General features: G+C 49.7%; 1 protein-coding gene across 2 annotated transcripts in view; it reads right to left on the bottom strand.

Moving 5' to 3' along the window:
* CTC1 (CST telomere replication complex component 1) overlaps positions 1–14067 on the bottom strand; it is a 115858-nt gene that overhangs the window by 78966 nt on the left and 22825 nt on the right. For both annotated transcript variants that reach the window (XM_078612790.1, XM_078612791.1), the window contains exon 3: positions 1786–1979. In XM_078612790.1, coding sequence (XP_078468916.1) covers positions 1786–1979 — 194 coding nt within the window. The remainder of the gene's footprint in view (positions 1–1785; positions 1980–14067) is intronic.

The following is a 14067-nucleotide window of genomic DNA, read 5'->3' on the forward strand; positions in this document are numbered from 1 at the left end:
GCACACAACGGCCGACTCTTTTATTGCGAATGACGTCATGGGAACTTCAGCGTGCACCGTGATCCAGCACACGCGTATTTCTACGGTTAGTTTAAGACGTAGCAGGGCTTTCGCGACCAACATTATCCATAAGGTTTTTTTTGGGTTAGGTCGCGTAAATATGAATGTCGTTAAACCCGCCACCACACGACACAGCCAATCAGTAAGGTTTGTCACGTTAACAAAACATGACAATTCATTACTAGTTCAGCACACCGCTGTATTGGAGAGTAAACCCACTACAACATTTACAATTCGAATTTCTACGTTCAATCACACCCGTAGAATTATTCGGGGGCCGGCCTGTCAGATTCAAACCGCGAACCTTTGCGGCAAGCGGGCAACACGCGCGGCAGCTGGGGGCCACGTGACCCGAACTAAACACAATTGCCCCACTTCAAGGAGGTTCACGGAGCTACCAGCTTCACTCATGGATGCTCTGACATTTATTAAGATTCGTATTATTGTTGCTGTGCTTGTCTACAATGAAAGGGCTCACTAGGCGATGGTGCCATGTGTAGTCCCAATGGAGTGGTTTGGCAGGGTAATTTTTCAGCATTGGAATGTTTGGAGAATAGCAGTTACATTGTATGCTTTTTGTAACCAATATTATTCATAATAAAAGTTAATTCGTGTTAGATTGCGTAAATATAAATGTGTCGTTAACCCACGACCACCCGACACAGCCAATCAGTAAGGTTTGTCATGTAAACCAAACGTGCCAATTAGTTACTCCTTCAGCACACCGCTGTGTTGGAAAGTAAACACACAACATTTACAATTCGGCTTCTCCGGGTTGTTCTTCATAGATAAACAAAAAACAAACCTTACAATGTAATTCATAATAAAAGTTATTTTGGGTTAGATCGCGTGAGTATAAATGTGTGGGTTTACTCTACAACGCGCCGGTGTGCTGACTGCTGAAGTAGTAACTAACCGGCACGTGTTAATTACGTGACAACGCTTACTGATTGGCTGTGTCGAGTGGTGGTGGGCTAAAGACACTCACATTCACAGGACCTAACCCAAAGTAACTTATTTATTATGAATAGTTTGGTTGATTTAGCTATGGGGAGAAACCGCAGACCGTGGGGAAGCCAAAGGAAAGGCAAGAGAGGCCCAGATTCAGGAATGGAACCCAACGAGGCCTTCTTTGCTGTGCGTCTCACAAGTGTTATCCCTGTACCACCCAATATGCAGCCAATGCATAAAAAAATAAACCTATTCCAAAATGTACCTGCAAACGGTGTACAACGAAGCAATCTTAAACTTGTTTATAGATGCGGCTGCGTTCAAGCCACAAGTTGCAATCGTTTGACTTCATACACTCGTAAAGCACGCGAGACACAGAGCAATGCAATCTAGAGGCATTTAGAAAAACATCGTCGTGTCACACGGGTAACGCAGAAATTAGTTGAAATGTTCGGTTGGCATGTTTATTTTGATGTTCATTAGGCCCACCATTCTCACACGGTCATATTGCTAATTTCTTTGCTGGCACTAATTAGGTGCGCTTCTTGTTCCCCGAGTGAAAGTCACACGTTTAACATTTGATCGCTCGCTCGCATGCTAAACAAAATAAACACTCCAATCAGGGTCGGATGTAGCGTAACTGTTTCTGCGACACAACTTTATTTAAGTATAATTGGACCCCAGTCAGCAGACAACACTGCAGGAATGATTAAGAGTGTTTTCGGTTAATTAGCTCTTCAACTCCCAGTGCAGCGATAGGAAATGCGTAATTACGTGTAGGCGAGCGGCAGTGGGAGGCGCTCCGCTTCCGTCCCGGGGAGGCGGTGCTCGTCCGCTTGGGCGCAGTGCTCTGACAGACATCGGACCAGTCGCCCAGACAGGGTTGCCACGGAGACGCCAGGATTTTCAACCACCGGAAGGAGATTCAACTCCACGAAGTGGTACACGCGTCCGAGCCACTCCGTCTCCTAGGAAACAAACGATCATCAGAGCGACGGGAACTTTGAAAAAATAACATTTGCTGCTGCCGTGGGGGAAATACATACCTGTCAAATCATATGGTTTACCCGTATTCTTGTATAGGGAAATTGTGTAAAAAAGAAAGTGTCTATTTTTTGTGTTTCTCCCTTGTGATGGGACTTTGTAGAATGAACGTTGAGATTTATAAGGGCACGGGGTGACCAGTAAGGTCTGAATTGGTCTGTAATAAGGTAGGGCACTGATACGGGGTTGACAGCTATGGAAATAGCAACATCTCAGAGACATCTGCACACTAGGTTTGTTTTTCTCATTCATTCGTACCTGATGATGATTGCTTGTGTTGCAATCGAAACGTCGTATTCTATTATTTAATTTATTTTCTTTCTACGTGACTTTACCGAAAGAATCAAAAAGTAATTCCTGCAGTCACGAAAGCTCCAAGTAAAGTTTATAAAAAATGTGTTTATTTTATTCATCAGGCAAGACCCCACTGAGCTACGCAGCTCTTTTTGAGAAGCGACCTGGACACAAATGATAGCTCAACGAAGATGGCTCATCGTCGTGTGGAAATTCATCTCAGCCAAATGCTTTAAACGCGTGATGTTGATTCTAAACGTGGAGGGAAAAACCGGAGGACCCGGATAAAAATCCACGCGATCACAGGGGGAGAGAGAGAGAGACACGCGCACAAACTCCAAATAAACGCACAGTTGGGTAAGAAGAGCAGCTGCTCTGCAGAGAATATAAGGTGCTTCCAGCTGTAACAAACCATCAATCTCTCTCGTTGAAAAACATCAACAAGCGCGCAACGCACCGTACAGAGGGCACCAGGACATTGAGGACTCGAAGAGCTTCAAAGAAATACGAAGAAAGCCATTAGAAATCATAAAAACCACGAGAGGCTGAAAGCATCCCGCAGAGAATGTGAATATACAAGGCTGGCTGCATTGTGATTTTTAGCTTCTAGCCACTTGAAATGAAAAAAACCCCAGGATTATCAAAATGGACGGGAATGAAAGCAACGCTAATTGGTGCTTTGAGCAGCATAGGCCTTCATCATGGCCGCTGTTATCAACTGGAAACATTATGGCCACTTCATAGAACAAACATCCCCTTGCCTTCCCAACTCACGCCACCCTCGCCCCCCATCACCCCCCACTGCCTCACGAACCCACATCCCACCGGACCTCCACCCACACCGCTGTCTGCGTGCAAGGAGTTGGTGGTGGGGGTAGCGGAAAGAGTTTTTAAAAGAGCATCATTAATAATTCATGCAGGCAGATGTGCTCTGCTGGGGGCCTGCCAATCACTCTGCTAGCGCACGGACGGACACGCGGTGCGTGCACCACAGCACGCACCGCGGCTTACGCGGGAGGTCACACGAAGCTGCGGGTTAACAAATAAAACGAACAAAAAGCCAACGTTTCGCGATCCTCATGACTGGTCGTTAATGATTTTTCTATTTAAGAATTCCCAATGAGAGCGATTTCAATTTCAGATTTTTTTTTTTGCCAGCCCAATTCTCGACGTTGGCAAGGCAGTTGCACACGTGGCTTCTCCGTGCGCGCGTTCATGCAATTTTCTTATCGCTATTCCAACCCCCCCCCCGACCCCCGTGCAAGTGAGGGATAAGTCCACACTGATGCACGGTAATTCCGTTGAAACTCGTGAAATAAAATAAAGATGGGCACTGTGCATGTATTTTTTTTTACATTTCACGCACGCCTGACCTGCGAGGCATTAAGTCACACAGCGCCTGCCAAACCCGAAACAGCGGGCCTTCACTCACGTGCACACTTCAGCCTTAAGCGGAGAATTCTGATGCTTTCCTAACATTGCCGGACCCCATCCATCTGCCTGTCCATCCGTGTCGATTATGTCCACACGCCTGCGCAGAGACATCGTGCGATGCCAAATCTTGACTCTTGGGATAAACCTTGAATGGCGTCGAAAGAAAGACAATGGTCATGGAAGAACACGATTGCATGCATTCTACGCAGGGAAAAATGTTTCGTGTGTTTAGTTTGTTGTCCTTCCCCTGCACCTCCGATTAGCACGGTTGGCTACGTACGGTGCGAAAGAAGTTCCCCGTACGTACGTTGACAAAGGACATTACGGACGATGGAACGGAAGGGGGGAAAAAACGAAAGGAAAGCAAAGGATGGGGATATTGAAGGAGCTCAAGGGTCACTCGTGGAAAGAGGCAGAGACCGGAGGACGGAGAAGATGGCAGCCAAAAGGACCTGCCGTTACAGCAAAGCACAAACGGAGAAGAATCTGACTCCGAAGACGCGACCGGACAACGGTCGACTCCGCTTCACAGTGAAGAGCGGGAAATTACTTCATCATGGCCCACAGCGACTTCCTCTCTGCTCGTCACTATACTCACTCCTGAGTATCCATGACCTCCCGTAATAAACTACTCCCACTCGCTGATATTTTTGGCTTTGCAATAACATTGGTGTAACACTGTCCTCCGGGTTACATTTACAACACCATCTGTCTTTCTCAGATCACGGCTGGGGAATGCGACGGATTATGTTTACACGCTTGCCCATCTCCCACTGTCCGTATACTTTGGTCCTGTATCGTCGTTGAAAAGCCAATATTCAAATAATCTAATATTTGCTGGTATTTGCAGATCTTAGGCTCCATCTAACTCCGTTCCATTTTCCTTCAACTTCACCAACACATTGACAGTTCCTCCGAATTCGCCCCTATCACGCCGACAGCTTTGTGCCCGAAATACTTTAGTTGCCATCTCTGCCGTTAGGGTTGGGCTGTCGAGCCTTGTCACCGGTAGTTTTCCTTGCTGTGAAAGGGATTTGCAACTAAAGTCCATTCCAGCACCGCGGTTCAAAAAGCTGTGACCTTCCTCCACTCTGCTGCACCGACCGTCCAGATTTTCACGTGCAGCCATCGGTGGAACGTACAACGCGCCTTGCCCACAACACCGCCAGGCTGCCCTGGTAAAAGTGGCAGGCACATGAACCATGGGGTGCGCGCCGTCTGCTTCACCGTGGACATTAAAATCCCATGGCGTCGTTCGAAAAATAGCAGGCCATTGCGGTGCCATGGTCCACATTGGCCCAATTATAAATATTACTCTCAAATTACTTCATCAGGAAACGCACGGCAACTGCTACCCCCTGCATCAAGCACTTAGTAAGGACCCTCCTACACAAAGATTATCAAAGGCACGGTGAGGGTTTTCTGGGTAAGCAGGCAAAATCAGGCTGTGTTTCTTGCCTCCGACAATGAATGCCATCATCATTAATCACCATGGTGATCCATGACGCAAGTGGTGGCCAGCGCAAAAGGCCCGGCGGCGCGTTAAGATCGGGCTCACTTTGCATCGGCGAGCAGAGGCAGAGCAGAACAGATGGCTTCCTGGACAAAGGAGAAAATCTCATTTTGAGACGCAAATTCTGGGCGGCACAGGGGTCGCATGGCATTCGTGTGCAACGATGCGAGGTGTGCCAGATGCCGCGTGAGTTTTTTTTGTTGCCGTTGTATATACGTATTCTGCTTCACCTTGTGCAAGGGTGTGATAAGCCGTGCTGATGCGTGCGCGCGCGTGCGTGCCCGTGCGTGGAACGCGCGCGAGAATTGCAATTCTCGCTCGCGTTCCACGTGTATATTTTTGCGTGTTCGCTCGCGCGTGCGCACGGGCGCGAGTAGCCCCGCGTACGTGCTGGCAAAGATTTTGGGTGGCGCGTGCGCGGGCGGGCGGGCGGAGAGCGGCGGCATGGCGGTTGGCGCGCCGCGCCGCCGACCAGAGTTCGATTCCCGCTCACGGTCAACACCGGTGACGATTATCTGTATTGGTGCTGGGCCTCCTCCTCCCCTAGGTCGACTCGGACAAAAGGCGGCCGGGCGAGGTGCTGGCCACCCCACCCCCTGGTGGGAGGTGTGCCGTGCCGGCCTTCATAGGTGCTCGCGTACAGCACTCGCCCCCCCACAGTCTTTAAAAGTGACAAGGGGGAGCTTTGCATTTGAGGCCACACACAACTCTGCCTCCTAAGCTGAACACATGCTTGGTACTTGTGTCGCGTCTGACACGGCGGCGTCATTTTGTTATCTTCGGGTAAAGTTAGAAGTTGCAAACTCTTTGTGAAATGGACTGCTATCAGGTAAATGGAATACAGAGCGTGTAGCAACGTTGACAATCATTGAGATGTTTGATCAGTTTGCAGGTGTTCTTTTGCAATGTGCTGAAACTGAAAGAGCATAATGTTTTCTTGTATTTTATTGGCAATTTCTTGTTTTCTCTATCTGTACCCATGTATTACTCAATTATGTCCGCAACACGCCGTACCAAAACGAGAAGATTACTCAATTATCGAGCGTGTGAAGTCTGGCAAAACAGCCTTCTATCGCGGAGTAAAACATCCAACGTTAGAGCGACATTTGCCATTTAGTTTGAATCACAATTCAGTCTCTGTTCGCCTCTTCGCGGTAAGCAGCGAACACAGCGACGATCACAACGCCCACTGCGGAGTCACCGGCGAGGAGGCGCCGTCTTGTTTTACTCTCACGGCATCGCCGCAGTCCGGTCGCCCGCCACCCCTCCTCACCATAACTGCGGACTTCGAGCAGCCCCAGGTTGGTCGGCTTCACAATGCAACTCAACTGCAGCATTCCCTACACCAAATCAACAACAACAAAACAACCTCGATAACGCCTTTAAAAAGAAAAAGTACATGAAGGCAACGTTTCATGCAATGGCCCTTCATCATGGTGCGTTGCGTGGCTCGACCTCTCAATGGGCAGTGAAGATGGCTCGTTGCCTAAAACGTTGCCTCTTATAAACATGTCCTTTTTAAAGGCCGTGTTATTGACGAACTCGTTGAGTGCTTTTGTTCTTCGTGCGTAGGCACCACCGCCAAAGCGGCAGCAGCAGCAGCGCCAAATGCTGTGTTTAATTCGCTAAATCAGTGTCAGCTTAGGAAGTTTTTCACTCCAGTTGCTTTATGGCAACTTGTCCACCATGAAACTCATCCCAAGACTCCACCAACGGTGCACCGACTGCCGTAATGCCACCACCCTTAAGCCGCATTGGGCCACGTGACTCCACGCTGGCAGCTGTGGGCACACCAACGCTCCGTGTTCAGGTCCTGGAAAGGGCGCTATTTAATTCCTAAATAGAATTCTAGATGTTGTTATTTTCATGAACGTGTTATTCATCGTATATATATGTAATAAAGAACTCTTGCACTGGGTCTGTCTCCGTTGTCCTTTATTGGTTCGTACAACTTTGCCCGCACGGCGTCTCGCTCAGAGTCTCCTCCGTCTCCCGCTCGGCAGCCCCACTGCTGCCGTCGCTCCTGCAGACTTGCTGCTGGCTCACTATGCAGCCCCGCTGCTGGCTCTTTACTCAGCCTCTCTGCCTCCGACCTGCAGCCCCACGGCTGCTCACTATGCAGCCCCGCTGCTGGCTCTCCGTCTTCTCCGTGCCCGGACACCGCTGGCCAACGGTGCCGAGTCCCGACCTGTGGCGATCACGCCACTTTCCTCCTCCTGCCCTGCGTGGCCTCCTCCTGTCTTTATTCCCACACTCTCCTCCAGCCCTTCCGGTTCCTGCCCTTAAAAGCTCTCCCTCTCCCCACGTGACCCTAACTCCTCCCACCTGTTACGTCACATCCCGCGAGTCCGTTTACGCTCGCAATACATATATATACGTTTGTAGTGACATAACACGCGGGGGTTAGCCAAGAGAGGGTGCAACTGAGGTCGCACAGGTGTAGGCGGGGAGACATGGATGAGGTGCTGGAGAGGCGGCATCAATTATGGGGAGAAGCATTAATTGGGCGGGTGCATTTGGGGACGAGCAGGTGCGAGCGTTGGAAGATGGGGTAGACGCCGGAGAGCCGGGAGATGGAGGTGATGAGAGAGAGAGCGCGTGCTGGAGGAGCCGTGGAGGCGCCAGCTTAATGGGGGGTGGGGACCCCAAATGAGGAGGGAGATGTAAGGGAGTGTGCGGATCAACACGGGGAGAGTTGGTTGCTTGGTGCTCAAGGGATGAAGAATGCCTGGGACCTCGCTCTCCTCACCTCGTCCTCGCCAGCGGTGTTGGCTGATCTCCTGCTGGGGGCAGGGACGAGGGTGGAGGTGTGAGGGAAGCTAAGAGTGTCCGTGTGAGTATGCCACTACACGTTTGTTGAAGCAGCTTAACATCTTATTTATTATTTCGTTCCAGTTTTTTACCCAGGAGAGCTTCACAGACTCTCAACTCCTATGGGAGGGGACCGGAGAACCGGGAGGAAAATCCACGCAGAATAGAGGGAGAGCATACAGACCCCACACCGAGAGGCCCCCGAGTCGGGCATCGAACCGAGGCGCTTCTCGCTGTGAGGCCACGAGTGTTACCGCTGCAGCGCCACGCTGGTGATGTCTTAACGCCGGGCAGGGAATGAGGTGGCCTGGACCTTGAATGCCCATCACAGTGAGGACGGCACACGACAAGCACACGACAATCACACGTGTCTTCTTGGTTCTTTCGGTAAAGTCACGTAGAAGATGAATCCCTGCAGTCACGAAAGCTTTAAATCGAAATTTAATCACACGTGTCGAAACATCCAGGAGGGGAACTAACCAAGCAGGGGCTCAATTAAACCGCTCAGTTCGCGCTCCATATGCAGACGTTGTTCGAGCCACTCAACGTGGGGCAGTTGTCGTTAAACACTTTAATTAGTGAAATCACTTCATTGACATTCATCGACGTTAATGTCTGCGTGTTATTTAACGGAGCTGGATATGGCACTTTGGTTTATTTATTTTATTTAAAAACGCTTAAGCCTAATTAACGCCGCAGTTGATTCTCATAAGTATAAGTCAGCCTGGGCACAGCCAACAGTTCATGTCCCACGTGTGAATTGGAGAGAGCTTCGCTGCGCCGCATGAAGACAACTGTGAACCGCCACTGCTCTCTAAAGCGCGCTTGCAGTGGGGGCCTGTAGAGCACACACGTGTGTTGTGTGCTCCAACTGCCTGACGGCGATCGCGTTGCTTCGGACAATGTTGCAGCTCAAAACTCCAGACCACGACAACGCACCAAACTGAGGAGTTTCCATTTTTAACCGCTCACCCCTCCGCAACCGACGTGCGACTACTTTAATTTTCAGCCGACAGGACGAGACTTGCAGTGACGAGATGACAGTCTGCCGAGGCCCACGGGGTCTGGAGGTTGAGAAGCTCCGATTTTTCGGAATGCGATCGGTGTGTTAAAATGCATGGAAGCATCCAACGGTGTGAAAACACAATTAAGCGGTAAGTGCGTATGTACGTTCAACTTCTTTCGCACCACACGTAGCCAACCATGCAAATTGCAGGTGCGGAGAAAGGACAACAAACTAAACACAAGAAAGCAGTTCCAAAGAATCTAGTTTTCCATCTGGATGTAAAAGTGCACGGCTCCAGTGGCTTCCTAATACAGTAAAACCTTGGATTGCGAGTAACTTGGTCTGCGAGTGTTTTGCAAGACGAGCAAATTTTTTTATAAATATTAATTTGATAAACGAGCGAGGTCTTGCAATACGAGTAGTACGTGTATACGCTTTGTCTGCCGAGCGTCATGTGATCACAACTGATATACGAATGCTTTGATATACGAGTGCTTTGGATTACAAACACGTTTCCGGAACGAATTATGCTCGCAATCCAAGGTTTTACTGTATACTATTATGCGTTGGTGAAATCAGGCCAAAACAGGCCCGATTGCTATCAGGGTGCCAAACATTCCAAGTACACTCACTGACTGAGCCCTCTGGCCTCACCACAAAACTCCCCCCCATGCAAAGGTAGCGTTGTCATTGATGCTCACACAGGACGCCACCGCTGACCGTCTGAAGACGGACTCCAGAGTGCGTACGGCAGAAACGCGGCGCGCCACCGAAGCCGCCGGCAACGGTGGCGAGTGGGCGAGCTGCGGTGCGCGTACACCCACACTCGTGCATCCTCCCCCCAAGGTCCACACTGGGGAGACACAATTTAGACGAGAGGTTCCTTTCCCTGGGCAAGGGGACAAATCTGTCGGCGAAGTCACAAGAGGGAATCCGAGATGCGCACGATTGAAGGATCGCAGTAACACCGCTGCATTCGACCTCCTCGACTCTGGCCGCCAAAAAAATTGTCATTCTGTCTCGTCTTGACATTTCTGTTTGCCTCTCAACATTTATTTTTTGTATCCACCTCAAAGATAAAGAGTTGTTGATCATAGGAATCCTTTGTTTGAGCTGTGGGCGGGCGGTTACTCCAAAGGATATTTTTCTGTTGCAAAGCACAGGTTGGGCTTTTTCATTTTGCACGAAATGATTGGGAGGGAGGGGGGAGGTATGGGTGAAAAAAAACACACATTTGTGAAAACACAGCACAACAAAAACAACATAAATCACTTTGCCACAAAAGCCAACGGCGTTTGCACCGGCGGTATGCACTTTCAAATATATGGGCTACAACTTCTGGGCTTTAACAACGAAAATGTCATTTTTGGTCTTTGAATATTCTTAACTGTGAAGTGCACAATTGGTGATGACCACTAGACGCCACGACGACGTGACCAAGGAAGGTACCACTCGATGATCAAAGACAACCTCACCCTTGGAAGCCAACTATTAGACAACTGGAGAGAACACAGGCGAGAGCAATTACTTAGGTGAGTACTCGTGCACGTTTGCATGCAACTGTCAATGATTTGTGTTTGAGTCTAAATGTGTACCTTTGTTTTGAGGTGCGAGAACACGTGTGAGTAGGCAACGGTGGTGGAGCGATTCGCGCGCTGCGCTACGAACCCGGAAACCCGAGTTCGATTCCCGCTCACGATCAACGCCGGTGACGATTATCTGAACCCGTCCTGGGCCTCCCTGGTGTGGGGTATAAACATCGCCACTGGGGAGACAAAGGCGGTCGGGCGTGTTGCTGGCCACCCACCCCCTCGTGTGCCGTGTCGGCCGTCATAGGTGCTCGCTAACAACACTTGCTCCTACAGCCTGTTTAAGGCTATATGGGGGATCTTTGTCTTTGTATATATTATTTAACACACACCAAATTAAATTAAAAACCATTCCAATAGAATCGATGCGATCACATTTGCACCTTCACAATCCACGTTAAAACAATGTAGTCCATCATTAAAAAATAAATAACATGATTAATCTTACAGGTCATTGCAGTGTTAATGATTTCCTTGAACATTAATTTTCTGTTAAAACTATTACAGCATTAATTTCCGTGGTTCAATATAGTTTATCAACGCCTGTCATCCATCGCCACGGTGTACTTCCACATCCTTGTAAAATGCATCCGTCTCACGGCCGGATTTCTGCTCATTACTTTGTAACGCGTTCCAACGCGGGTTCAAAGCATCAATTCGTTCGCTCTCAATTAGCTGGCGGTGCTGCCGCCGCCACCGCCGCCGCCGCGTTGGCAGGGCTGCAGAGGCACGATTAGCAACAACAACAGACAACTCAATGCGCTCGTCAAATAACTTTCTAGATGGAAAAAAGATGCAACGCGCGACGTTTCGGGAGAATGGCCCCTTCCTGATAGCGCTGTCCTATGAAGAAGGTCCCATTGCCTTCATGAAGAAAGGCAACGTTGGGGGCAACGCCCCCCCCCCACCCCAGCCTGTCTGCGCTCAGAAGAGGGAACGCTTCTCAAACACGTCGCCCCAATATTGTTCCTGTGCGTGCCACACGGTGTCAATGACTCAATGCGTTGTCGAGAGCGGCGGTTTCCGACCTTTGCGAGTGTGCCGACCCCCGCTTATTCAACCTCCAAACATTTAGCGCGCCGCCGCCACCACCACACGCTATCAAGTAGTTACTTTAAAATTGTACTTTAAAATTGTACATTTCCTTGACGAGGGTGTTATTATTATTATTCTCCTTTTCCGCGGACATCTGCGGATGTCACTACATACTACTACGTAGGTAGCTACCTACCACTACCTACTACTACCTACTACTACGTAATAGCAGGCTACCTCCTACTACATAGGAAGTGGGTAGCCTCGCGTATCACCACCGGGGCTCCGCGGACCACAGGTTGGGAACCGCCGGAGTAAAAATTTAGGCACGGAATTATCCATCACCCCCCTCCACCCCCCGGCACCCACTCCCCTCCCCTGGAAATTTGACGAGCTGTCGTGAAACCAGGTCGCTATTCCATTCGAGGAGTCTTTGTTTGCGTTTTCGTTTGTACCTCGACGCCATTGGCCTGAAGGTGACAGCTCCATACCGTGTGGTGTAGAGTAGCTGTGTGTGGTGTAGCTGTGTGCGGTGTAGAGTAGCTGTGTGTGGTGTAGTTGTGTGCTGTGTAGAGTAGCTGTGTGTGGTGTAGCTGTGTGTGGTGTAGCTGTGTGTGGTGTAGCTGTGTGTGGTGTAGAGTAGCTGTGTGTGGTGCAGCTGTGTGCGGTGTAGAGTAGCTGTGTGTAGTGTAGCTGTGTGTGGTGTAGCTGTGTGTGGTGTAGAGTAGTTGTGTGCAGTGTAGCTGTGTGTGGTGTAGAGTAGTTGTGTGCAGTGTAGCTGTGTGTGGTGTAGTTGTGTGTGGTGTAGAGTAGTTGTGTGCAGTGTAGCTGTGTGTGGTGTAGCTGTGTGTGGTGTAGAGTAGTTGTGTGCAGTGTAGCTGTGTGTGGTGTAGCTGTGTGTGGTGTAGAGTAGTTGTGTGCAGTGTAACTGTGTGTGGTGTAGCTGTGTGTGGTGTAGAGTAGCTGTGTGTGGTGTAGAGTAGCTGTGTGTGGTGTAGCTGTGTGCGGTGTAGAGTAGCTGTGTGTGGTGTAGAGTAGCTGTGTGTGGTGTAGAGTAGCTGTGTGTGGTGTAGCTGTGTGTGGTGTAGCTATGTGTGGTGTAGAGTAGCTGTGTGTGGTGTAGAGTAGCTGTGTGTGGTGTAGAGTAGCTGTGTGTGGTGTAGCTGTGTGCGGTGTAGAGTAGCTGTGTGTGGTGTAGCTGTGTGCTGTGTAGAGTAGCTGTGTGTGGTGTAGCTGTGTGTGGTATAGCTGTGTGTGGTGTAGCTGTGTGTGGTGTAGAGTAGCTGTGTGTGGTGTAGCTGTGTGCGGTGTAGAGTAGCTGTGTGTGGTGTAGCTGTGTGCAGTGTAGCTCTGTGTGGTGTAGAGTAGTTGTGTGCAGTGTAGCTGTGTGTGGTGTAGCTGTGTGTGGTGTAGAGTAGTTGTGTGCAGTGTAGCTGTGTGTGGTGTAGCTGTGTGTGGTGTAGATTAGCTGTGTGTGGTGTAGAGTAGCTGTGTGTGGTGTAGCTGTGTGTGGTGTAGCTGTGTGTGGTGTAGAGTAGCTGTGTGTGGTGTAGAGTAGCTGTGTGTGGTGTAGCTGTGTGTGGTGTAGCTGTGTGTGGTGTAGAGTAGCTGTGTGTGGTGTAGCTGTGTGCTGTGTAGCTGTGTGCGGTGTAGCTGTGTGCGGTGTAGAGTAGCTGTGTGTAGGACAGCAGCGGGCCCCAACATTTTTGGCACCAGGGACCGGTTTCGTGGAAGACAATTTTTTCACACACTGGGGGGGGGGGGCATCATTGGGTCTTTCCCCCTTTTCAAAGAAGCTCTCCAGCAACGTTTGTTTTTTACTCATTTAGGCTACTAGGGGTTAGCAGCTTGTGGGCTTAGCAACACTGTGACTGAGACAAGTGCGCAGTGCGGGAAAGAGGCGCGGACGGAAGAGGTCAATAATAAGACAATGGGGCGGGCCACATGTGGACTCACCGCTCTCACCTCCTGCTGCTGTGCAGCCCGGTTCCTAACAGGCCACGGACCGGTACCGGTCTGCGGCCTAAGGGGGTTGGGGACCCCTGCAGCCGCATTTTGTAGTACTACAATTATTTTATTGAAATATGTTAGTAATTCCCACTTTTAAACTTGGAAACAGAATAGTACACAAGATGAGGAAAGATACGAAACAAAGGAATGATCCTCCCAAAAATGCTGATTTATATTTTGAGAGGGTGCGGCCTGACCAGTGGTCCTCTTGTCAAATCAACTTGAGCAAAGGTGACCGGCTGACTTCAGCAGCAGCAGCAGAAGAGATGGACGTGCGTGTATGCCTGAGCTATTATTAAACTAGTCGGGCAAAAACAACC

Source organism: Lampetra planeri, chromosome 39 (assembly GCF_965212315.1).
Source record: "Lampetra planeri chromosome 39, kcLamPlan1.2.h2, whole genome shotgun sequence".
Taxonomy (NCBI): Eukaryota; Metazoa; Chordata; class Hyperoartia; order Petromyzontiformes; family Petromyzontidae; genus Lampetra; species Lampetra planeri.